This window comes from Chelonus insularis, unplaced genomic scaffold (genome assembly GCF_013357705.1).
Source record: "Chelonus insularis isolate UGA/USDA-ARS -01 unplaced genomic scaffold, ASM1335770v1 contig_402_pilon, whole genome shotgun sequence".
NCBI lineage: Eukaryota > Metazoa > Arthropoda > Insecta > Hymenoptera > Braconidae > Chelonus > Chelonus insularis.
The window spans coordinates 7,501-31,710 of record NW_023276559.1 but is presented as its reverse complement, the minus strand read 5'-3'; the positions used below and the strand labels follow the sequence as shown (position 1 = coordinate 31,710).

The following is a 24,210-nucleotide window of genomic DNA, read 5'->3' as shown; positions in this document are numbered from 1 at the left end:
AAATGAGTAACATAATATTTTTGTAAATTTGACTTAATAATTTTTTACGAATTATCAAAATGTAATGTGTAAAAAATTATATTCATATTATGACTAGATTTGCTTAAGCGAATCTAATACCTCCAAAAAAAAAAAAAAAAAGTTAAACAAATAAACCCTGTTTTTTCAGTCGCAAATAAAATATTCATTTAATCACTTAAAACGTGTAAGTATTTTTCACTATATAACTCTGTAGTTAAAAGCCCAGTGATCATAACAGCATTATGAAGTGAATTAGCAGAGTCCCGAATCATCTTGATAGCTTGTTCGATGTCACCTTTTAGTTCAGCATATTGTTTATTTGTCGAAAGACTTTCCAAAGTCTGTATACCTTTTACAGTATCTGGATTAGGCCGGGCATCAAGAGGATCCAAGTCATTATTAGGTCTTACAGGTGCAATACCAGGTGAATGAGGAGTAAAACGTATCATTTGTTGTTCAGATTTCGATTCTGGCAGTTGAGCAAGGCAGTAAATACCCAAAGCACGTGCTAAGAATTTACATCTAAAAGAAAGTAAACATATAAATATGTCTTTTCTATTTTTAAAAATTTTTTTAATCATAAAATATGTACCTTATAGAAAGTTGGGAGCCTTTTCTTATTCCAATCGCTCCAAGAATCCCCCAACCTTGGCCTGCATCATCAGCGACTGTTAACAAGGCTCGACTTAATCTTTTTAATGATCTCGCTGCCACTATTGTATTTTCACTATATTGACACTGCCTATATGCTAATTCGAATGCTTTTGCCCACAATAAGGGAAATTTTGCTTCAGCAACATCTCTGAAAATATAATAATCATTTAAGTCTATTGAATTGCATCAATTTAATCTGATTTAAAATATACTTACGATGGTTTAATCGCACTGATCCAATCGATAAGATTTACTAAAAGCATTCCTTCTTCCCTGATATCTCTACAGGACGGCAATCGTTTTAAAAGCATGGCATAAAGAGTAAGAAGTTTGCCTTCGGCAACTAAAACTCCTTCTATTGGTGGTTGTCTAGGAACAATTGGTTGAAGAATACCAAGAACTGATGCCCATGTTGGTTCTAGATCATCAGTAACACTGTGTTTAAAATAAGCTTCTAATGCAGCTTCTGTAAGATCTCCAAGAGTTGATGAAGATGTCACAGTTACTCCAATGACTTTAAGAATTCCCAAAAGAATTGGATTTGATGCTGTTTTTTCAGATAACCATTTAGACCAACTAATTCGTAGTTGTTCTACTAAAAATCCACTTTGATGAATTGAATGTAATAATTCTGTTAATAAAAGACCTGCCTCTGCTGCTTGTTGAGGACCAGAAACAGTACTTGTAATGATCATTTCCATTTCATCCAACATCATTGATAATGTAGTTGTGAAAGCCTTAATATTAGTGGAAACTAAGGTCTTATGTCGTGTCGTGCAGTTGACTAACAGTTTCACCGATGAACGCACGTACATCTGTCGTTTCTTTAATGTCGTAGGGTGGAAGTGGGTCACTGCAGGGTCGTAGGCCGCGACAACTTTCAAAAGACTGTAAGTAATCATCAGTATTAGATAGAATACAAATAAGTTAAATGGGTATCTCTATTTTTTTGTTCAATAAAACTAAAGATCAATGAAAGACAACTTATTTGATGGGCTTTCAATCAAGATTTTTTATAACAAAGTCATTAGTCTCATATTATTAAGTACAAGAAGATGAGAAAATATTATCTATAAAACATTCTTTTATTAATACTAAAAAAAACTCGATTAAAATAGAAATTGTAAATTACAACATGTCTTTCATTTTACTTGAAAAAAGAAAGCTAAAGTTACTTACTTGTTTATTGCTAGATCAATTGGATGAATTTGTGGTTGATTATTTGTTGAAGAGATAATTACTCGAGGGTCACAACTCATTACATGCCAATTAATAACTTGATCATAAACTGTTGCATCTACTAGATGCCAAGGGAACTTTTCAGCTTCATTAATCAATTGAACTGTTTTTTCATTCTGTGAAAAATATCCATATATCATCATTATGTTTAATCATACTAATAATTTATTGTCATTTATTAATTAATTTTAATCTTACCTGTCGTACATTTGGTTCATTAGAAAGTTTTACAAACAAATTCAATAAACAAACATGGGCTCGAGCAGCAACAGGAAGTGGTTGAGTTGTCAAAACTTCATTTATCCATACAGTCCAGTTGATAGAAACAAAAACACTTCCTAAAAATAGATGACTATCTGGTAGATATTGATCAACAACTTTGACCATTAATTCTACATCATTAATCCCTGGCGAGAATCTATCCCAAGGGAGTGATAAGAAATTCCCGTGAATGACATTAAGAATGTGATCTTTAACTGAAGCATGAGCAAAGTTGTTGACATAAAATTGCCAAACGTAGCAGAGAATTTTGCTGGATGCTGGCATAGTATCAATAATAAATCTGATACATTCAACAAAAATAGCAACTGTTTTATTTGCATAAGGCCCATCAGTGATAATCCATGGCAACAATACTGATCGATCATCAGTGAGTTGTTGGATCCAAGCAGCTGTAGGTTCTCTCAAATTTCTTGTCCAATAAGGTGTAATCCAAGGAGCAAACATATCACTCAATACAGGCCAAATTCGTTCGCAAAGCTGATCAGCTAAAGATCCGCGATCGAATTGAAGAGTCATTACTACCAATGCATGTCCTATCATCCCCAGAAAAATTACAAGAGGCTCATTGTATACTCGATACTTTGGGTATAGACCATAAAGACCATACTGAAGTCTTTCTTTCATGAAATGTTTACTTAAAAGTACCGCGGTATCATAAATTTCTTGACGTGTCAATAATCTTTGTTCTGTTGCATATCTTCTGATTTCTTCTCTAACTTTTCCGGGATGAATCGGCACTGCACATTTCGGTCGTCCACTTAATGCACCTAATAAATCTCTCCAAACATCCAAGGATAGATTTTGACCTTCACTTCCTCGTAGAATTGCACTAAGAACTTCTCCATAATGTTCCGGGAATTCATGTAACAACACTAGTCTCAAATGATTACGAAATTGTTCATGAAGAATTAATTTATCTTCTTCAGGATTAAGTCCTATATCACATAATGCTTTGGAAACTAGATCTATAAAAGTAGATCGTTCACTCAATCTTGGTCGTCGATAATTCAACCAACTACCAACATCAAACTTGGAAAGTAATACAAAACATAAGTCCACATTGGTTCCTGTTGATAAATCAACAACAGTTTGGTACATTTGTAAAAATCTGGTTGCTCCACCAGCTACTGGAGTAAAATGAGGACCAAGTAATCCCCCGAGATTAGATCGTTGCATAATAGTACTTAATAATCTTGGACCTTCATTTTCTTCACCACTAATAAACATTTGTCCTAATTTTTCAATACATGTTGTTATAAGTTGCTTGGTCGGTGGACAAAGTGCAGCATCTTCATTGTAAAATTCCACTAAATGGTAAAAAAGTTTAACACCACTTTCTTGGACATTACGAAGTATGGCAGTGTTTTCACATGTTCGATTAACATTTAATTCATGTTCAAGAAGAGCTATTAAATGATCTATAAAAACACAACCTTGGGTTACTTTACTTGGAGGTGGTTGACAAGCTTTGATCAATAAATTTTCATACTCTGCACGATTCTGACTAATCATCTGATCAATTCCATCACTAACACGTGCTTCAGAAATTTTTATTCTAATTACAGCAGGTCCAGCACAATGAACTGTGGGTGGAGTTCCTGACCGAGATCTTCGTTGACCTGGTGGTGCTGGATCACAAAGTGCATGAAGGGTAACTTGACTTTCAACTTCTTTATATAAAGTAGGAATCAATTCCAAAAAGCAACAGTCTACTGCTGTATGTTCTGAGACAAGAAGATTATAAGTCTGTGCGTAATCTAATATTCCTTTTAAATGAGTTTTTACGGAACGAATTACCCGATCAGAATCATGAAGAGTATCTTTTGATATGTGTTCTATTAAATTATTATGACGACTTAATGATGGCGGTGATTCAGGACTTTCATAGGTACTTAGTCGCCGATAAATTCTTTGAATAGGATCAGCAGGTTCTAAAGGTGTTGTTGGTGTTGAAGTAATTTTCATATGACTCTCTTCAACCGATCGATGACATGTTTTTTGCCACTCACTTGTTGCCTTTAATTGCAACTGTTGCACTTGGTCATAATCAATATATTCAAGCCAAGGTCTATGATCTCCTTGCATCAGAAGCACCAGTTTTTGTGACATATACTGAGGAGGTAAAGCAGGAAGATATAATCCAGATTCTTGAAGTCTTGGTTCTTCTAGCCATAAACTCAAAGTTTTATAAAACTTTGCAGCATTGAAATAAAAAACTCTCCTCTCATCAGTCATCGGTTTACCATTATCCACATCACGTTCTCCTTTTGCTTGAAAATATTCTGTTGTGTCATGCAAACGCTTTTTAATTTTCTTCAAATAACTTAAATTAATCATTCCTTCGAAAAATTTATCTCCCAAACCACCTCTATCAGGAACACCTGCAGATGTTGGTACTCTAGATAAGAAAAGAGTGAAGAAGTTTTGCCATAATAATGGAAGCATTGGGTGATCCATTGGAGTATCTAGTGCTTGTTGAGACCAGCGGTAAATAGACAATCCATTTGAACTGTATGGTGGAATTTTTAATGTAGCACATGCACGTTTTAACGCACTGTCTAATGATACTTTTGATTGTTGAGATAATTCTCGTAGAAATTCTTTCCAAAGTCCTGTTTTTAACTCTCTTTCCTGCTGTTCTGTACGAAGAATTTCATATGCTAACCAAACAGATTGAATTGATCCTCCTAAAAGACTTGGTGTATTTCCAGATCCTGTTGCCCAACTGAAGAAAGAGCCAATTGATCCTGATGATTTACCAGCACCCAGGTTCTAAAATGATTAAAAATATTATTAAAAACATCTAGAAAAAAATATTGACAGTGAAAAGTGACTCGAAAAATACCTCTTGAAATCCTTCTAATGAAAGCTAAGACGAAATAATGTCTTTAAAATAAGAATAAATAATAATTTTTAAAGTTTTAGCAGATATACTTACAGAAAAAAGGTTCTGGAATACATTTTCCGTGGTAGTTCTTGCATCTAAATAAAAGAATGCTGCCCGAATAATTATGTCGATCAGAAACATAACATTCTGATCACGATTCCAATCAGGGACTCGAACTAGTACATTTAACCAGAGTCGAACAAATGGTTCAGGACTTGACAGACAATATCTACAAATAATCAAGAAGAAATAAATGTTTAGTCAATTCATTTACCAACAAAAAAATCATTTAGTAATGTTATGTAATTACCTTTTATAATTAGCCATATGTGACTCGATCATATTGGAAAAATGTTTCATGATTGGACCAGGAAATTCTGGAGCAATCAAATTTTTCGCCATCTTTACATAAGTTCTATCTGCAGTGATAAGTGATACAATAAGGCTATTAAATCGCTCATTTTTAAAGAGTGAATCTGAGCAGCATAAGAACAATGGTATAATATGATGAAGAGCAATAAGAAGCTGTTCATATTTATAGAAACATTGAAGAATAGATAACTGCGTAAAGCCTTTGGTACAAATTAAAGGAATAGAGTGACCCCAGAGTGTCATCATTGTAGACACGAAGCAAGCAATGGGTTGTTTTTCTCGAACTCCATGTACAAGAATTTCTAATGACGCATTTGAGTCAATATCAGGAACATAAAAGAAGGCTTCTGCTGGGTTTGACATGGCATTTCGGCATGCAGAATTTGATTGATCTAGTTGATGAAGACGAAGTCTTGTTACCATATCCCAAGCCCAAAGTGTGAATGCTTGTTCACTATTTTGAGGTCTCACCATGGACGATACTTGTTTAACACCTTCAGCAAGCAGTGAAGCCGTTTGTCCAGGTGTTTCAGGAACATATTTAATTGTTAATTCAACAACTAGTAAAGCAATTCTATGATGAAGATTTACAGGAAAAAAGAGATCTCCATTTTTGTCTAGTCCCCAGTTTAAATTAGTCAAAATCAAACGAGCTAGGAGACTTTCTGTTGATGATAATGGATTATTATGTAGCCAGCTTGATAAAATTCCAATGTCTTCTTCACTTGGAATCCACTTTCCGACACTTAATTCTGTAAATAAATATAAACTCCAATTTTTAACTGATACAAAATTATCTCTCATTTTGATGAGGATTGTAGATAATAACGTTGAATGTTTGCTTGTGAGATTTGAAATTAAAGATCGAGCATCTTTGGAGCATGATTCCTGAGTTTTTTCACTCAAGAATCCAATTCTGAATAAATCTATTGTTACAGCTTTGATGAAATCATGATCTCGACTTGTTCTAGCCATTGCCATGTTAGCAAATGTTGTCAAAAGAAAGTAAGATTCATCACCAGGCATATCCATTAACTTTTCTTCAAATTGTTTCATTAACATTGAAGAATTCAACTCATTCTCCCATTCTTCTGCAGATAAATCTGTTTCAAGTGGGTCTACAGTTATTGAATCTTTATGTAAAGCATAAAAAATATGCCAAAGAGTATTGATAGATACTATATGATATGGAATAGCTGCTAAATATTGCCAAGCACCAAGTCGTCGTGATGAGAATATACACATAGCTGCACGGAAAAAGAAGCAATCATATTCTGTCTGAAGTCTAATCATCATTAACTGATCTACTATTTTACTTTTATCAAACGCTTCCCATTGATCACTTGCATATTGAACTACATCTCTTATCAGAGCACTAAGTCTTTTTGCTAATTGTCTATATCTTGGGGAATCATAGGTTTTTAATCCTTGTCTAAAAAGTCTGACAAGTGTTGTAGAAAAGGCAAAAATTCTTAACATATGATGTTCAGTTATTCCTTGTTTATCTTGAGAAAATCCATAGTCTTGTTTATCAATTAGTAAAACTTGTTCAAATAATTTATCTAAAGGAACTTGATTTAATAAAGTTATTAAATCACTTTCAAATAAGTTTGCTCCAATGTTAGATATATCTTCATCTTCCTCTCCTTCTTCGTCAAGCATCACCCAAACAGTATCACCAGGGTTACTTCCAGTGTCTTGTAAAGAGATTTGTACTTGTTCAAGAAACATTTCTCTTTCTTTGACTGGTAATAAAATAACTGCAAGAGTAGTGACCATGTGATCCAAGTAGGGATCATTAAGAGGTGAAGAACTGATTCCTCGACTTTTAGGCATTGGTGGTGTTTGAATAAAACTTGCTGCCCAATTAGCAACACCTCCAGGACATCTTAGAACATGATTGAGTAAAAATAAATGATCTTGCCATGTTGCAACACGTAAAAGCACTGCTACCAATCTTGTAAGCCATTCTCTGGAGTCTAACACAAATTTTCCATCTTTCAAAATCCGTCTTTGAAAATTAAAGAGAATTGTAATGCACATTCGGAGTTCAAGAAGCTGAGGCATCGTTTGAGAAGGCATTTGAATAGCAGTTAAATTAACTGGTGCATTTTGAGGCAATGTAGCAAGTTCTTTGCAAGATATACAAACCCTTTGAATATAATGTTCTATCTGAAGCTTTAGCATTTCTGCTTCATAACAATAGAGAGCTTGAGCATTATGAAGAAGTTCTTTTATAGCAGACAAATTTTTTGTTAATGAATTCAAAGCTTGTTGATTAAAATGAGCTATCGAATACTCATGAGTCGCACTTACTGGATTCCCATCTTGACATTCACCAGATTCAGTAATTGAAGCATTATCAAGATGCCATAACTGTTTTTGTACCTCTTTACAATTTTTTTTTAAACTTTCCAGCTCATGAGAATTCATTATCAAGTGATTTCTTATTCGTAAATATGTCATGAGTAGCTCATGTAACCGATGCTGTTGACGAACAGCATTACTTCGCAATTGTGTTTCAACGAATTCAGTTATAAATGAATCTACCAATGTTAATTCCTTATTACTATATAAAGCAGACAATTGAGCTTCAGAAAAAGGAATAACTTTGTTGACAGCCTTTATTTTTTCACTAGCCTTTGGTGTTAATTTAACTGATGGTTCTTGATTTGTTGTTTTTAATTCATTGACAGAAGATTTATTAAAACTTTCAACCTCTGGTTGATCGATTAATTTGTCATTTTCAACCTTTTCAACAATTGGAGCAGTGGGCGCTGATTGGATTGATTGTGAACTAGAAACTGTACTTTCGGTTTGCTCTTCATTATTACTCGATTGCTCTTCGATCAAAATGGGCACTGGCAATTCAATAGCATCAACTTCATCAACTGGTTGAGGTAATGGTTCATTAACTATCTCTCCATTATCTTGCATCACTTTTTCTATTTGTTCTTCATTCTTTTCTTCACCTATTTGATTCCTTCCATCAACTTCTTCCTGTTCCTTATTTTTAATCACCACAATTTCTGTTTCTTTTTCATAAATTTCAGTATCTATTGCTGCTGAATGTAGCTCACTTTCCATGTTTTCAATCCCTTCAACTCTTGGGTAATTGGTTGGTGATTCTCCTAAGAGACACTCAAATTCCTCCATCGTTGGAGCGTCTGGAATTTGTCTTTCAATATTATAAGCCCGGATTTTATCTTTCTTACGTTTCTGTAAAATAAAATTAAGTATTAATGATAACATAGAAAGCAATAATAGATTTCATTATGAATATCAAATAATTTTTTAATTTAAATATCAAATAATTTAAATTATTTTGCATTTAATCCTCTTATCTGGCTACAAAAATGGAATAAATACATAAATTCATGAAGATTATTCAACTTTAAAGTTATTTTAAAAATAGAACTTTGAATTGATATCTGAGAATAGTGAATAAGCAATGTATAAATACATTCTCAAACAAATGTTGATTGTTGCTTGACATTTCATTTCAAAGAATAAAAAGTTTATTACTAATATGAGCTTTGTTCCAGTCGTCAATTGATGTAATTTACGTTTCACATGTATTAATGGTTATAAGACAGAAGTATGAAGAAAAAAATTAAATGTTTTTTCTTAACAGTATCTCAAATATCAATATATTCTTAATAAATATTTTTTTATACCTGTCTTGATTTCATTTTCTCCATTGTCGCCATGATTATTTAACAATTAAAACAATTAAATACAAATATTCTGCATAACTTAGCGATTAGATGCAATGTAGAAATGTTAATTTTTGATATAGTTTCCATTATTTCAATGTAGCACACGACCTTCCTAACATTGACCAGCAATGTTTGTGGTCACACGCGATGAAACTCTTGCTCAAGGAAATCAAATTCTAACAATGAACAACCCCGTTGACAATAATGATAATGTCCACCTTGATAGATACATAAACATTACAAGTGAGATGATACGAAGAAACGTAACAGTCTAAATATGAACAGACAAAGAAGCACCTAACTCATTTTCAATTTACACACTTTTATGGTCTGTTAATTGTAAATTACAATTCAACCTCGAAGTAAACAATTTATCGATCAAATTGATTATTAATTATGTGACGCGAGAGACTACATTTGCACGTTTACTTGTAATGTATGTGAGGTTATGTTCACTTCACTCACGACAGATGGTGGTGCTGAATTGATCAGCTGATCAGTTCAATTGTTGATGTTGTTTGACGTTATTTACATGCTGCATAACGTGTTTACAATTTTCGGAGCAATTATTTATAATCTCAAGAATTAGGAAGCTATAATTAATATATTGTTGATTATTTAGCAAATAAATTTATTTTATTAAACATAACCTAAACATTACAAATAAATGATAGTTAAAAACACCAAATAGAAGTTTATCTTGGGATTATTTTTGGAAAATAAATGTAAACAAACTTTGTTTTTCTTTATTTTTATTTGAAAATAAGCGCTTTCGTTGATGTCTTACAACACTTGCCACTAGAGTTCGTATCCTAGAATGAGCTAATCCCAATCGTACCAATCCGGTTCAGTCGAAACTTTACCAATGATGTGTTTGGTTATTTAGTTGAGCTATAGTTTATCAACGTATTTTATAAATATAAATAATCATTCCATTTGAATAATTACGAATCAATTAAATTAAATATTAAATTCTCAGTACCTTGATTTAAACTAAAATATACATCTAGGTATACATTTAAATTGATTAATATGAATATCATTTAATATCTAACAAGTATCACCTATTCCTCGTGTGTAACAATTGCAAAAATCCTGTAACATTGATTATCTAAGTGGCAATTTGTTTATAATTTATCATAATAACATGCTGTGTACATTAAAATATTATTTTAATTCATTTTTATAGAATTAAAATTCTGTTATTAATATTTAACTTAGGATTTATTATTAATCATCAATCTCACAAACATGATTCATTTAATAATACTCAAGATTATTAATTATAAATAATGCAGCTGAGTGACATGGAATTTTTTCATTAGATTCAAACATATTACAACATGTTGCAAAAAGGATTACGACCATTGGTGATATGCGGTCCTTCTGGTTCAGGCAAGAGTACGTTGATAAAGAGATTATTTGATGAATTTCCTGACAGATTTGGATTTTCGGTATCTCACACAACACGACAACCAAGACCAGGAGAAGAGCATGGGAAACATTATTATTTTACCACCAAAGAAAAAATGCAAGATCAAATAGACAAAAATCAATTTATTGAAACTGCTGAATTTAATAATAATTTATATGGAACAAGGTATATTAAATGATTAATAGAAATTATATTTAATTATTATTAATATTTCATGAACTTAAAGAAATCATGGAAGATCTGGGAAAAGAGCTTAATTTTAATAAGTAAGGAATTTTTTATTATAGTTTTATTGATGAGTATGTATCGATATGTTACAGCAAAAATTCAGTTGAAGAAGTAATCAATTCCGGAAAGATTTGTGTGTTAGATATTGAGATGCAAGGTGTCGAACAGATAAAAAAAACTTCACTTAATCCTTTACTTGTTTTTATAAAACCTCCTTCACTTGACGAACTAGAGAAACGTTTGAAGATGAGAAAAACAGAAACAGATGATTCTCTTAAACAACGTTTAGCAATTGCCATAGAGGAAATAAAATATGGTAAATCATTTAATAATCTTATCTCTAAACTATTTGCTTTTAATCATTGATAACAAAAACTTTCATTGTTATTGCGATTATAAAAAAATCGCAAAAAATTTGATTATATCTAGATAGATAGTTGATTGTTGTTTGATGAATGTTTGTATCATTTTAAGGAGAAAAAGCGGGTAATTTTCATCGAATTATTGTCAATGATAATATTGATAAAGCTTATGCTGAGTTACGGGATTTTATTGTTGGAGAATTGAGGCAGTTTTTTAAGAAAGAGGTATGTAGAATTAACATAAATTAAAGTGAAACACATATGGCAATGTTTCATTGCCATATAAATAAAATAAGTGAAAGATGAACAACTTTGTTTATCTTATTCTTTACATAGTTGAAAAGCATGACAGCAAGTATTAAGATATTTTAAATTAGTCCAAGGTTACTAATCTCTAAAAAATGTTATTATACAGTATTTTTTCTTGTGCTTTAATCACGAATATTTTTGCCACAGGAACTTGATGCTATAAAAAAATAAAATTTAGCATTACAATATACAGACAAAGCAATACAAGAGTATGTTCCAATGTTCTTCTTTCAAATGATGATGGTTTTTTGATATAATTCAACAAATAATATTAATTTTTTTTACATTGTGGTATATCTGAAAAACAATCAACTACAAAAATATGATAAACATCATCATAAAAAGCATAATTCTGGCATTTGAAACATTTCCTTTTTTATTTTGGTATAATTTTTTGTATTAAATCATTGTTCTTGGTAGCCTGAATACAACTAATAGATTATATTTTTTTAAGTTTAATATATACAATGAGAGTAGAAATAATTACTATTTATTTATTTTTTATGATAAATTATTAATGAAAATAGTTAATAGTTTATAAGAATAAAAACTTATATTATTGGATTGTTAATCGAAATATAAGTGTGGTTTCTTTTAATGAAAATTAACAATTAGTTAAATTTTACCAGTTAAACAAAAACATACTTTCATTTTTATTTCAATTAATAATCTTCTGTTAAAAAATTTACTGAATAATTTGAATTGTATAAAGAATATATCTATTTATTTTAAATATTCCAGAGATTGAAGAAAAAAAAAAATTAGATAAGAATACTTGTCTTGATAGAATAAAATATAAATTGTTGAATCATTGTTTACATAAAATCAATTATGTATTTCATCAAGGTTTGAATTTAAAAGAATAATTAATCAGTTTATTTGTATACGATAAAATCTATTGTCAAATTATTATTGGTGTATGATGTAATATTACTTTTTATTCTTATAATTAATAATTCAAACCATTTATCTTTGGTGGTACATCTTTTAATGAATTTAAAATAGTTATTTAATCTACTCTGGTAGTCTGATTTTTGTATTAATGATGAATTTATTTCAATAACTATTTTTAATTGTAAAAGTTTATTGTTTAACAAAATTAGATATTAAATCTTTTCAAAACTACAAGAAGTTTTGAATAAAATTATTAAATAAAAATCATACCACTAAAGTACCGAATGATTTGAAATTTGTGTTAGTTCAATAGATTGTTAAATAAATCCTGTTAATTTTTTTTAGTCTAAATACTCTTTTAAGATGTGAAATATTTCTAATACTGAGAAAAATAATGTAATTCTGTCATACAATACTATTGTTTTTTTTCTCCATGCTATTAATTCTGCATCACTAGAGTAGAATTATATATTGATAAATAAATTATTGTAATTATTATTATATTTTATAAATAGATGTTATGAAATTAAATGAATGGTTAAAATGTAACAAATGCATATAACAAAAAATAAATATTGTTATCTATAAATCGTGTGAATTTTAAGTTGAATCAAATAATCTTTGTAACAAAAATGGTAAGCTTACTTATAGCAGTCAGCTTTATTTTGTGTAATTTAACAAAAACATACAAATTGTCTAGCAGTAATAAAAATATGTGATATAACTTATTTATTTCTGCGGAAATTTTCCAATTCGTATTTCAAATCCAATAATTCTTTATCAGGAATATACCGCAATTCTTCTTTGATAGAATCCCATTCTCGTATATTCATTATTACACCCTCTGGTTGAGTAGCTTCTAGAATCCTTACAAATATTGGAAATCTAGTTGTTGATACATTATTTAGTTTTAAATTTCTTTCATAAATTTTTAATTCATATTCTTCCTCAGTAATAGTACTTTGTGCTTTGTATCGATTAATTTTTAAATGTGTTGGTGGTAAAGCGAAACTAAAAAAAAAATTTTAGATGGAATTAATAAGGTATATAAAAATAATGCAATAATTTGTACCTTTCAACGACATCAAAGTCCATTTGTCCTGCTACGTTGTGAATCAATTTTTGAAAACTTTCCAATACAGGAAAAACATATCCAGTTATTTCTACATTAAGTGAAGAATATACTGGAATTTTTGGCTTGTATGCCTATGAAAAAGATGAAATATAATTTTTATCAAAATTTATCTGCATTGAAAGTATAATTATTAAACTTGTGAGTTTAATTTTTTAATAATTTTTTAATTAATCTCCAACTAACTGTGAAAGTATTCATTAATTATTTACTAATTATTATTATTATTATTTAGTATAATTAATTAATACTTTCACAGTAGTATAATTATTTACATCTAAGTAGTCCGGTGTGTATATGCTGTATAATCTATTACATTGATGCCTCAAAATTGGAGTATTTTGCTTTCCTAAGTTAACCTGGAACAATGGAAATAAATTTCTCCGTTTAATATATTTATTAATTTTGATATTAAAATTAACAAAATCAAATCATATTACAGATTGACAATGTACTAATTATTGACACTCTTACTTTGAGAACATAAGAATAAAATAAATGACAACAATTCCTTAATGAAACAAATTTATAACAATTATAAATTCTTATAAAATAGCTGACACAGAAAAATTAAAATTTCGTAGATTTTCAGAATATTGTATAAAAATTCACAAAATCCTATCAGTTTGTTTCAAAGGAGTTAAAAGTAACGTAACAACATCAAGTAATTTACTCAATAAAGTTAAATAAATAAACAATGAATTTATGCAAGCTGAATGATAATTAATAATCATAATATTAATAATAAATATTTACTAACTAGACTTGACGTTATCTTAAACATTGAAGATATTAAAATTTAAATATTAGAAAAAAAAATAGAATTTGAAGACTGCTTGATAACCACACTTTTTCCAGTTCGATTACACTGGATTGTTTATTCAGAATCGATTCTTACAAAGGTCGATATCCCCAAAGAATACTGTCGGTACTGTCTTTGATATCCCACTTTTATCGACAATCAAAATCGAAGTTTACCGATTGGTTAGTCGGCAAAGTAGTTACCAGACAACTTCGATACCATCAATAGCAGCCAGCGCGTAACTGGAAGGTCCGGGTTCGACTTCTGGTCTTGACAGAATATATTTTTCGCTGAGAATTTTCCTGGGCTAGCTATAGAGTTGTCCATATGTGTTTAAATGGCAAAAAATGGAGGCACTCCCCGAACAGAACTATTTCCTTGAAGGGTAGAGTTCTGTTCTACACTACTCGACATAAATGGTCATCTGATCTTCTTTTTATCAGATAAAATTTAAATCTAAAGTAAATTCAGTATCCACAGCTTCTGGTGCCTATTTAAATAATAATAAAAGCACACAACGCATGTGATAGTCCTGGTGATTGGCGCCCTCGGAAGGATTAGAGACCGCTTTCTGACAGAACTTCGAACAATACCAATCTGCCTTATATTACTCAGGCTGAGATTTTCGCAACTCGTATGCAGAAAACGGTTTTCCTCGGGTCTCTTCGAATCCTGAGACGTTTGAAATAATGACTGAACGGCTGCAGCCCCGAATCACCCTCAAACTTGAGGGAGTCGGGTGTCTGCAGGATAATCCCGTTACGTCTTTTATACGCTTGCGCAGTAGCGAAAAATGTGGTAGAGGACACAAGAAATCAGTGGTGGGGAGCCCAAAAGCATTGAAGCAACTGAGGAACTCTCTTCTCAGTTCGACTATACGTCCGACGGCAATTTGTTTCCTAATGGCTACAAGGGTAGATTATATAGTTATTGGGTAAATCAAAAATATAGAATTGCGGAGTCAGGTAAAGGAAAAAATTTTGTGTATAAGAGTTAAACACATCATGATTGAGAGAGAGAGAGAGAGTGACAAAAAGTGAAAGAGGGCAAAGTCGAGACGTGACATGGTGCGAGTAAAGAGCAGTCACTCTTGATAAATCGATAAATATCGCCCATCCCTATTTGTGGACGAATTAAATTGATATAACGTCGAACAGCAGAATTGAAAAAAAGAGCTGACTATTTTTGAATATTTTTGTACTATTTAATATTTCATCAAGCACATTTCAATCATGTCTTATATGGCCAATGATTCAGACAATAAAAAAGGTAAGATGGGTGGACCATGGAAGGACATGCTCCTTCGAATTATTATTATATTACAGAGAAAGACAACACCTGTCTGGGTATGCGCACAGACGATTTTTTGTCTTTTTATGCGGGATAGAATACCCAGTAAACACTGTTATATCGTTGTTATATATCCTTTACATAACTTTTGTTACATATTCTATTGCAGTTATGTACCATAGAAGTTACATAGATATTGCTATTGGTAATTATTTAGTTTAGGTAGCATACCCCCGATTTCCTTGAAATTTTAGTATGTTATACAGTTTTCACATATATACGTTGGGCGCGGAAAATATTCCTTCACATAGTTTTTAACGTTTGAAAATTAAAAAATGTACACTATCTTGAATAGTTGGTATTTTGTAAATATTTGATGTTGGAGAGGATTAAGGATGGGGAGAGGGGTTGTTAAAAACTTGGTTTAAAGTTTTACCATCTGCAATATAAACTTGTTACTTTGTCAATATATTACAATTATACAACATATATGTAACTTTACGTTATATAACTTGTTACATGTTACCACTATGTTATATTGCTGTTATATTCAGTGTTTACTGGGTACATACGTCGCTTTGGGACCTGAAAAAGGGGAGCAAACTTTAACTTTGGGCGGGGGTATGAGAAAAATTATATTTTCTATGACGAAATTACTACAGTAATAATCAAGTCAGCAAATATTTATTTTCAGGTTCAACCCTCGATGGCTCTTTGTCCGATGTCAATATCAAAGTAGAAAGATTCTATTTGTCTTACTTAGGAAAAGATGATCAGAAAGGGATTCTTATAACAGCAGAAACAGAAAAATCCACAATTGAGAAGATGATTCCACTGAAGCTTGAACATCCTGATCATTTTGGACTTCTACTATTGAACTACAACTGTTCAGAATCTGACGATTATTTTCCTCTCAATTCTACTGTCAAAGTTAAAGAAATATTGTTAAAAAAATCAATTACTGAAAGTGATGATACCAATTTGGAAGATCAACGAGAGAATATTATTGAAGATCGTATCAGACATATTATCACAAGAAACGAAAGTGATTGTAGTTATTTATGTGAAGCAGCTATAGAAGATAAATATACAGTTGTTCTTCAAATGAAATTAGAGATTATCGATACAAATAACTCATATCGACGACTTGCATTCTATCTAGATGATGGCAGTAGCATACTCCTATGTCGTGCAATAAAAGATAAAAATATGGAAGTCATTGAAATTCTTTTAAAATTCAAGTTCGAAATAAATGCAAGAAGTGAAACAAGAGAAACACCTCTTCATGTTGCTGTTGATTTAAATATGTCTGATATTGTGGATCTTCTTATCAGTAATGGTGCGAATGTAAATGCTACAAACGGATTGGATCAAGTACCACTTCACTATGCAGCAAAAAGTGATAATTTAAATATATTATACAGTCTTTTTAATAATCAGGCAAAACTGGACGAGCAAGATAGTTATGGTAAAACTCCACTTCATTACGCTGTTTTAAATGTAAATGAAAATGCTGTAGATCTTCTTATCAGTAATGGTGCAGATGTTGATGCTACAAATAGTCAGGGTCAAGTACCACTTCACATTGCCGCAAAAAAAAGTAATTTAAAAATATTGAAGAGTCTTCTTAGAAATCAGGCAAAACTGGACGAAAGAGATAAAGATGATCGAACTGCACTTCATTATGCTGTTGATAGTGGAAATGAGAATATTGTCGATATTCTCTTAAAAAGAGGTGCCAATCATAAACTCGAAGATAAATGCGGTCTCAAACCATTTGATCAAGCATTTAAAATGAATTTGTTCAAAATAATGAGAGTTTTTACGAAATTCAATTTAAAAAACTTGACACAAGCTGGAAGAGACTCGATACATCTTCATTATGATGGAGCTGCTGAAAATGGAAATAACGTAGATCTTCTTATTAGTGAGGGTGCAGATGTTAATGCTACAAATAGACAGGGTCAAATACCACTTCACTATGTAGCAGAAAATAATAATTTAAATATATTAGACAGTCTTCTTGAGAATAAGGCAAAACTTGACGAAAGAGATGAAGATGGTGAGACACCGCTTCATTATGTTGTTTTGAATGGAAAAGTGGATGTTGTCGATATTCTTCTAAAGAGAGGTGCTGATTATAAACTCGAGAATAAAAACGGTCTCATGCCATTTCATTTGGCAGCTAAACAAGTGAATTTAGATATGATAAAAGTTTTTCTTGATAATAATGTAGATGCTAATATTGTCAATTCACGTAAAAAAACTCCACTTTTTTATTTAAGTAAAAGAGATGTTGTTTCTCAAGGGCTAGCTGTTAAAGAAACGTATTTAAAAATTATTAATACTTTGTTAAAAAAGGAGCGAATATTAATTTTCAAGATGAAGCAGGTAATACTCCTCTCCATCATGCTGTGATGAATAACAATCGTGAGTTTTTACAAGCTCTATTAGAATGTAACGCTGATCCAGCTATTAAAAATTATTTTGGTAAGAACGTACTCCATTTTGCTTTGACGTGTATAGGAGGAGATAATTGTATTCAAGATATTTTGGACAGTAATGTTGACATCGATGCAGTCAATAGAGATGGCGAAACAGCACTTCACTTAGCAATTCAATGGAATGATGACAATATTGTCAAATTAATATTAAAAAAGAATCCAAACATTGATATGAAGAACAACATCGGTGACACAGCATTGCACAAGACAGTCAAACGTAAACATTGTCATATGGTTGAGCTTTTATTAAAAAATGGAGCTAATGTGAATTTGAAAGACGGATCAGAAAAAACTGTTCTACATTTAGCAATAGAATTGGATGAACTGAATATTATACCATTACTTTTAGAAAATAAAGCTAATGCGAATTTAAAAGATGCATCAGGGAATACTGTTTTATTTCTAGCAGCAAAATTGTCTAAAATTCCAGCAGAAATTATTAAATATATTCTAAATTATACAAACGATATTGATGCTAAAGATGATTGTGGAAGAACAGCCCTTCACTATGCAGCTCTTAATACTCCAGATCGAATTCTTGAAGTACTCTTAAAAGCGAAGGCTGATGTTTATGTTAAAGATTCTGAAGGAAATACTCCTCTACGTCTAACAGTGTCTTGGGAAAATAGATGCGTACGGGATTTCAAATCCATGAAAGTTCTTGTAAATTATCAGGCTGATGTTAATGCAGTTGACAATGATATGAGGACTCCACTCCATCATGCTTGTTGGAATAAAAATGTAGAAGCTGTGAAATATTTGATAAAAAATAGAGCTGATTCCTGTATGAGAGATAGAGATGGAAGAACTGTATTCCATTATGCATGCATGATTAAGGAAGATATCAACTACGATACAAAAATTTTTAAATATCTTCTTAATATTCTTGTTGAGGAGGATATGTCAGTTAATTGTGCTGATAAATTTGGTAAAACACCTCTGCATTATCTTGTTGAAAAATCATCTAGGTTCTATGATTTCCATGAACTGCTTCTTAAATTCGGTGCTGATATTAATATTGAGGACAAAGAACATAATACAGTAATTGATATTCTCGTAAAACAATTTGATACTCTCCATCTGCCAATAGCTGAAATATTCACAGTACATGTGATTGAGATGAAGGAAATAAGTATGTGGGTTCGCAAAAAGACTTTAGATGTATTTTATACAAAGACTTCCGATTACTATTTAGATACAATCAAATTTCATGAATATAGGTGTCGCGATGAGATTTATTTTTTGCTACCCCGTCCTGAGAGTGAAACAATTTTATACACTTTCTTGAAGAAGAGTCCACATAAAGCTGTGAATTATGCTCGCAACGAAAATGTAGTGAATTTGATAAAATGTGATAAACTATCGGTGTTTTTTTCTGTTTATGGGCATTTTCTAAAATCTCATTTACGTGATATTCAACAGCGCTGTAATTTATATGAGAAAATTCAAAGATGTTGTGTATCAAATATTTTTGAAAGGCTGCCATCGGAATGCATAAATGAAATATTGCAATATTTGAATCATTCTGACCTCCATTATTTCCTTCAAGCATTGAGACCAGTTGTATTGATAAAATAATATATATTGTAAAATAAGTCCTAATAATAACTTCAGAAAATTAATAAATAATGAAAAAGTTTATTAAAGATTGACAGCTATTAATAAATTAGAAGGAAGACGTCCGGTCAACTCGTCTTAGTCAAAAACTGGAGATAAAAAAACTCTTCCCTCGTTGCTATAAACAATCTAATCGTCAAGCAATCGTCGTTAACTAACCAACTGTCGTTAGTCTAAAACTCATTAGATGGTGACATACAAATATTTTACAATATATAATCATACCAAAAACAGCCCTGTTTTCCTCATACTTCTTATTGAAGAAAATAATTGTAATTAATATTTATAATTGATAACTTTATTCACGTCGTTGTCTTTTCTGTACCTTTTTTTTCTAAGTATTAAAAATGATTTTTGAACTTTGTAAACAATTAAAAACTATTTTACATAAAATTAATCTATTTTACTTTAATAAACGTGACTAATATTCGAAATACAATACTTGGCATTTAATGATTTCACGATTTTTTGTAATTTTTTAAATGATATACATTTACGATAATAGCATTTTTAGAACAGAGATTATCGTCCTCGTCATTTAAACTTGGCGCACAGTTTTGTACAGTCCGTAGGGCTGTTTTTGGTATAATTTTATTATTTTTGGTGTTAATTAAATATGTAATATAAATATACTTTTTGAAGGTCACATGAGAGTAATGAAACGATCATTTAGAGGTGAATATGATGAACCCACTCACATGAAATTTTCTCAACGATTTTGTGACAGCTTTTTGAGGCTTACTAATCCGTTTTAGTCTACATTTTACGAACGTTTTTTTAAAGCTTTACCTGTAAGTAATATAAATTAAAAAATTAATTTATATGTACTTTAGTATTAATAATTATTTTATTTGTGTACTAGAGATATTATTATCATTTTTAACTGCCCATTAAAAAGCTATTGTAATGAGGCCGATTTTTGAAATTCGTAATAATAAATTAGTTGTAAAATAAATAAATTAAAGCATATTGAAAATTAATTTTGCTTATTATATTGTTGATCAAAAATGTTAAATATTGATAAAATATTGTAATTGATGATTTTATATAACCTAAAATACTTACATATTGTTTTTAACAATTCTTATTTTGTTATGAACACTTGAAAAAATAAAAAATAATATGACAAAATAATGAACTTCAATAGAAGAATAAAGTAAAGATGAGATTTTCATGAAATTAATAGATAATTGTAAACAGTCGATGGAAATGAAAAGTTTGTCAAGTGGGCATGAAGTATACCCAGTCCCATTTTTTTTAAATCTACTAATCATTAAATTTTTAATTTTTAGGGAGTCTACGGAATTGGACGTGTTGCTTTAGTAGATTGTGACAGTCAAAATTTATTCCAAAATGCACTTCGATATGGGAGATATTTGATTATATTTTACCTGACAGCTCAATCTTGAGTAATCTATTATTGTCACGTTCATTTTGATATAAACTGAAATATAAACCAGTATACAAAATAAAAATATAATCTATTTTTCAACGAATACAATAAATTTAAAAATAGACAATATCAAATAGACCTAGGCTTTAATTCGTAAACCGTAATCCCTTGGTAATTTAATTAAAGTTTAAACTACAGCGAAAGCAAAACTGAGCTTGCTTTCATGATATTTGAAAACTCGTTTATTTTATTAAGTTTATTTAGTTATTAAGTTAGTTATTAAGTTTATTTAGTTTATTAATCTTCACAGTTCTAATTATCGACTAAGGGTGGAAATGGACTACAGTAGCTGTAGGCAATCTATTTACCATAGGAGTAAAATTTTTAGTCGGTAATATAGAATTTTTTTTCAAAGTTATTGAATTTGTAAAGATGGATATTAATGTTTTTATATTTAAATAGACAAAAGTAAATGAAATATTTATAATGAAAATGAGGCATTTTAGAAGAGTAACAATTAAATCTTTCTCTCGCTATTCAAATTTGACATGAGTAATGATGTTTATTGTTCGAAAGACATTAATAAACTTGAACGTGAGTAGTTTAATATGTTACAAGTAAACAGGGAAAGAAAAAAATTCTTTTTAAATACATCATCAACAATTTATTTCTTTTTCAAAGCATAAATTAATTTTTTTCGACAAAAAAATAATTATTGTCATGCTCATAGTGGTGTGTAGACGCAGTAAACGTGTTATTAAAAAAAGTCTAGAACAAACTTAACAATTATCTTATACTTAGTTCGGATTCGCAATAATTGCAAATTATTTTTTAATGTATAATAAACAATATTCTGTTATTTCGAGACACAACAAAATTTCTAAAATCCGAAATAATGTTTTTTTGCACGTTCATATCAGTGAGCTTCTACTGCAAAAAAGCAATCTAAAGAACATCAAAATAAAATTTACTATTATCTCATACTTGTTCTGGGTCATACTTGGCGTGACTGGTTTTATAAAAGCATGAAATTGTGAAAATGTTGAAAATATTTAAGCCAATTAATAAATAACAGTTACGCCAAGTTTTTGGTTGTTATGTTTATGGCGTCATTAAACGTACTAAATTTTTTTTCAAAAAAAAAAACCAAAGAAAATAATTCTTTTGAAATATTGTTGATTTGTAGATTCAAATAATTAACGTTTAATGATTTTAGGACTTTTTGTAATTTCATCATTGTCGTTATTTATGTTTGGCGCACATTTTTGGAGAGGGCTGTTTTTGATTAGATCAAATTTATAGAATATTTTTCAATTTTTGCATAAAGTTAAAATAGTGTTCATACATACATATATGTATATAAAATCCAAGAATACAAAACTTTATACACATATTTGAATGGATTTTTTCGTTTTGTTGGAGTTCAAATCTGCAAGTAATGTATGAGTTAATGAAAAATATAAAAAAAAAAAATTCAGGCAGTCGTGGGACTGCCAATAGAAGTGAAAACGGAACTATTAAGTTAAGACTAATTGAAATTATATGCAAAAATAATATGAAATTTTAGGTAAAATCCTCGGTTCGCGTCACCGACATGCTAATGATAATAGAATATCTATAGCTATGGAGAGCCAGACTAGCGCACGCGCAGTAGCCTGTGTACACGTATACACTAATACATCAACTATTTCTGACTGTATTATGTGCGCGTTGGACGTTTCTTGGATAGGTATAACGACCTAAATTTTCATAACTCACAAATTGCAGGCCCATCAACATTTTTATTTCTTATTTCAGTCACCATAAATCTATTGTATCTTTTTTAGAATACAATGAAATGATTGAACGAACAGATAATCTAAGTATTGTCGAAATTAATGATGACAATGATGTAAATAATGAAAATAATGTTCAAACTTGAATTCATTGAAATTCGTGTAAATATAAATATTATGTATAACTAAGATAATTGTATATTAATTATTATTTCAACCAGTTTGTATTTATATTTTGTCCATGATTTGTTTAACCCATCAGATGTAACTAATAAATAAAACATAAAAAATTTCATATAATTTTTGCATATAGTTTCAATTAGTCTTAACTTAATAGTTCTGTTTTTACTTCTATCGGCAGTCCCACGACTGCCTGAATCTTTTTCTTAGTTATTTTGTTATAAAAAAAACGGCTCGATCGAATTCGTTCAAATTTCTTTCAGGTCTTCTTTATAATAATATCTTTCGAATAAATTTTGGTTCAAGTTGATATGTTGATCCGTTCTTAAGATATCGAAAACGAAAAAAATGCTGACATCCGTACATACATACATACATACATACGTATACACACATCATTCTAAAAATATGTCAGTATGCTTGCAAATATCTTGAAACGAAGTTAATAAAAACCGAAGGAAATAATTCATTTTCAATACTGTTGATTTTTAGATTTAGATACTTAGACGAAGTCATGGGAATTTAATAGTTCGAGTAAATAAATGTTTTTTTTTGTTTTGTATTACTATTCATAATTTGTTTAACAAAATTGCCATAAAGATAAGTATATATATTATGAATATAACGTAGTAGTAAGGTTTTCTTCTAACTATATTGCTGCGTAGTTAATACAGTGACGCTTTCTCGAGTGCGGAGTGGAGGGGAGTAGTCGGTCGTCGTGCTGCGATCAGCTCTCTTACGCTGCACGTTACTAACATGAAAATAGTCGAGTTAAAACAGTTGAAAAGCAAAAACATCTGAAAACTACAAACAGATGAAAATCGCAAACAGTTGAACGTCTGAGCAGTTGAATGTCGTACGAAATATAATAGTTGAGCATAACAATATATACTAACGCAACATAGCCACGAGTCGATGTCGTAGACTGAATGACTCTTATGTGGTGAATCGTCGGAAGGCGTTCATAATTGTTATATGTATACTCTCAGTTGCATATAACTAAAAACAACAGAAATGTTATACTCACTTCAGCCCTAGTACGAATAGTAAAAATTTTTTTACTACGTATACGAAATATAACCAAGTCGCTAACAGTAATAGCTAGCGAGAGTAAA

General features: G+C 30.4%; 4 protein-coding genes across 5 annotated transcripts; 2 read left to right on the top strand and 2 right to left on the bottom strand.

The window, feature by feature from the left end:
* Positions 1-97: 97 nt before the first annotated feature.
* Positions 98-9,654, bottom strand: Epg5 (ectopic P-granules autophagy protein 5). The gene is made up of 8 exons (XM_035086530.1): positions 9,133-9,654; positions 5,394-8,674; positions 5,135-5,312; positions 2,113-4,968; positions 1,855-2,030; positions 892-1,563; positions 614-823; positions 98-543 (listed from the first exon to the last, which is right to left on the bottom strand). Exons 1-8 carry the CDS (start codon positions 9,163-9,165, stop codon positions 189-191), a joined length of 7,761 nt encoding a protein of 2,586 aa, XP_034942421.1. The 5' UTR covers positions 9,166-9,654; the 3' UTR covers positions 98-188.
* A 383-nt stretch (positions 9,655-10,037) lies between these two features.
* LOC118068839 (guanylate kinase) lies at positions 10,038-11,976 on the top strand. Of its 2 annotated transcripts, XM_035086548.1 has the most exons (5): positions 10,038-10,184; positions 10,500-10,774; positions 10,930-11,153; positions 11,312-11,424; positions 11,656-11,976. In XM_035086548.1, the coding sequence occupies exons 2-5, from the start codon at positions 10,518-10,520 to the stop codon at positions 11,677-11,679; spliced, it is 618 nt and encodes a 205-aa protein (XP_034942439.1). In that variant the 5' UTR covers positions 10,038-10,184; positions 10,500-10,517; the 3' UTR covers positions 11,680-11,976. The 2 variants fall into 2 exon arrangements, with proteins under 2 accessions (XP_034942439.1, XP_034942440.1); XM_035086549.1 differs by lacking the exon at positions 11,656-11,976 and having other exon boundaries at positions 11,312-11,448.
* A 1,066-nt stretch (positions 11,977-13,042) lies between these two features.
* mRpL48 (mitochondrial ribosomal protein L48) lies at positions 13,043-14,430 on the bottom strand. The gene is made up of 4 exons (XM_035086550.1): positions 14,295-14,430; positions 13,810-13,893; positions 13,475-13,608; positions 13,043-13,413 (listed from the first exon to the last, which is right to left on the bottom strand). Exons 1-4 carry the CDS (start codon positions 14,316-14,318, stop codon positions 13,128-13,130), a joined length of 528 nt encoding a protein of 175 aa, XP_034942441.1. The 5' UTR covers positions 14,319-14,430; the 3' UTR covers positions 13,043-13,127.
* Positions 14,431-15,568: 1,138 nt separating this feature from the next.
* On the top strand, positions 15,569-21,156 carry LOC118068845 (putative ankyrin repeat protein RF_0381). The gene is made up of 6 exons (XM_035086552.1): positions 15,569-15,605; positions 16,321-16,817; positions 16,869-17,883; positions 17,988-18,871; positions 19,025-19,291; positions 21,040-21,156. Exons 1-6 carry the CDS (start codon positions 15,569-15,571, stop codon positions 21,154-21,156), a joined length of 2,817 nt encoding a protein of 938 aa, XP_034942443.1.
* Positions 21,157-24,210: the final 3,054 nt, after the last annotated feature.

Coding starts and splice junctions, on each gene's coding strand:
- LOC118068845 (XM_035086552.1), top strand. CDS start 15,569: ATGTCTTATATGGCCAATGATTCAGACAATAAAAAAG. Junction 16,818..16,868: donor GTAGCATACTCCTATGTCGT/GCAATAAAAGAT, acceptor TTAAAATTCAAG/TTCGAAATAAATGCAAGAAG. Junction 19,292..21,039: donor TTCGCAAAAAGACTTTAGAT/GTATTTTATACA, acceptor TTTAATTTTTAG/GGAGTCTACGGAATTGGACG.
- mRpL48 (XM_035086550.1), bottom strand. CDS start 14,318: ATGTTTAAGATAACGTCAAGTCTA. Junction 13,894..14,294: donor TTAAGATAACGTCAAGTCTA/GTTAGTAAATAT, acceptor CCATTGTTCCAG/GTTAACTTAGGAAAGCAAAA. Junction 13,609..13,809: donor ACACACCGGACTACTTAGAT/GTAAATAATTAT, acceptor TCTTTTTCATAG/GCATACAAGCCAAAAATTCC.
- Epg5 (XM_035086530.1), bottom strand. CDS start 9,165: ATGGCGACAATGGAGAAAATGAAATCAAGACAG. Junction 5,313..5,393: donor CATATGGCTAATTATAAAAG/GTAATTACATAA, acceptor GATTATTTGTAG/ATATTGTCTGTCAAGTCCTG. Junction 4,969..5,134: donor TATTCCAGAACCTTTTTTCT/GTAAGTATATCT, acceptor TAATCATTTTAG/AACCTGGGTGCTGGTAAATC.
- LOC118068839 (XM_035086548.1), top strand. CDS start 10,518: ATGTTGCAAAAAGGATTACGACCATTGGTGATATGCGGTCCTTCTGGT. Junction 11,154..11,311: donor CATAGAGGAAATAAAATATG/GTAAATCATTTA, acceptor TATCATTTTAAG/GAGAAAAAGCGGGTAATTTT. Junction 11,425..11,655: donor GGCAGTTTTTTAAGAAAGAG/GTATGTAGAATT, acceptor TTTTTGCCACAG/GAACTTGATGCTATAAAAAA.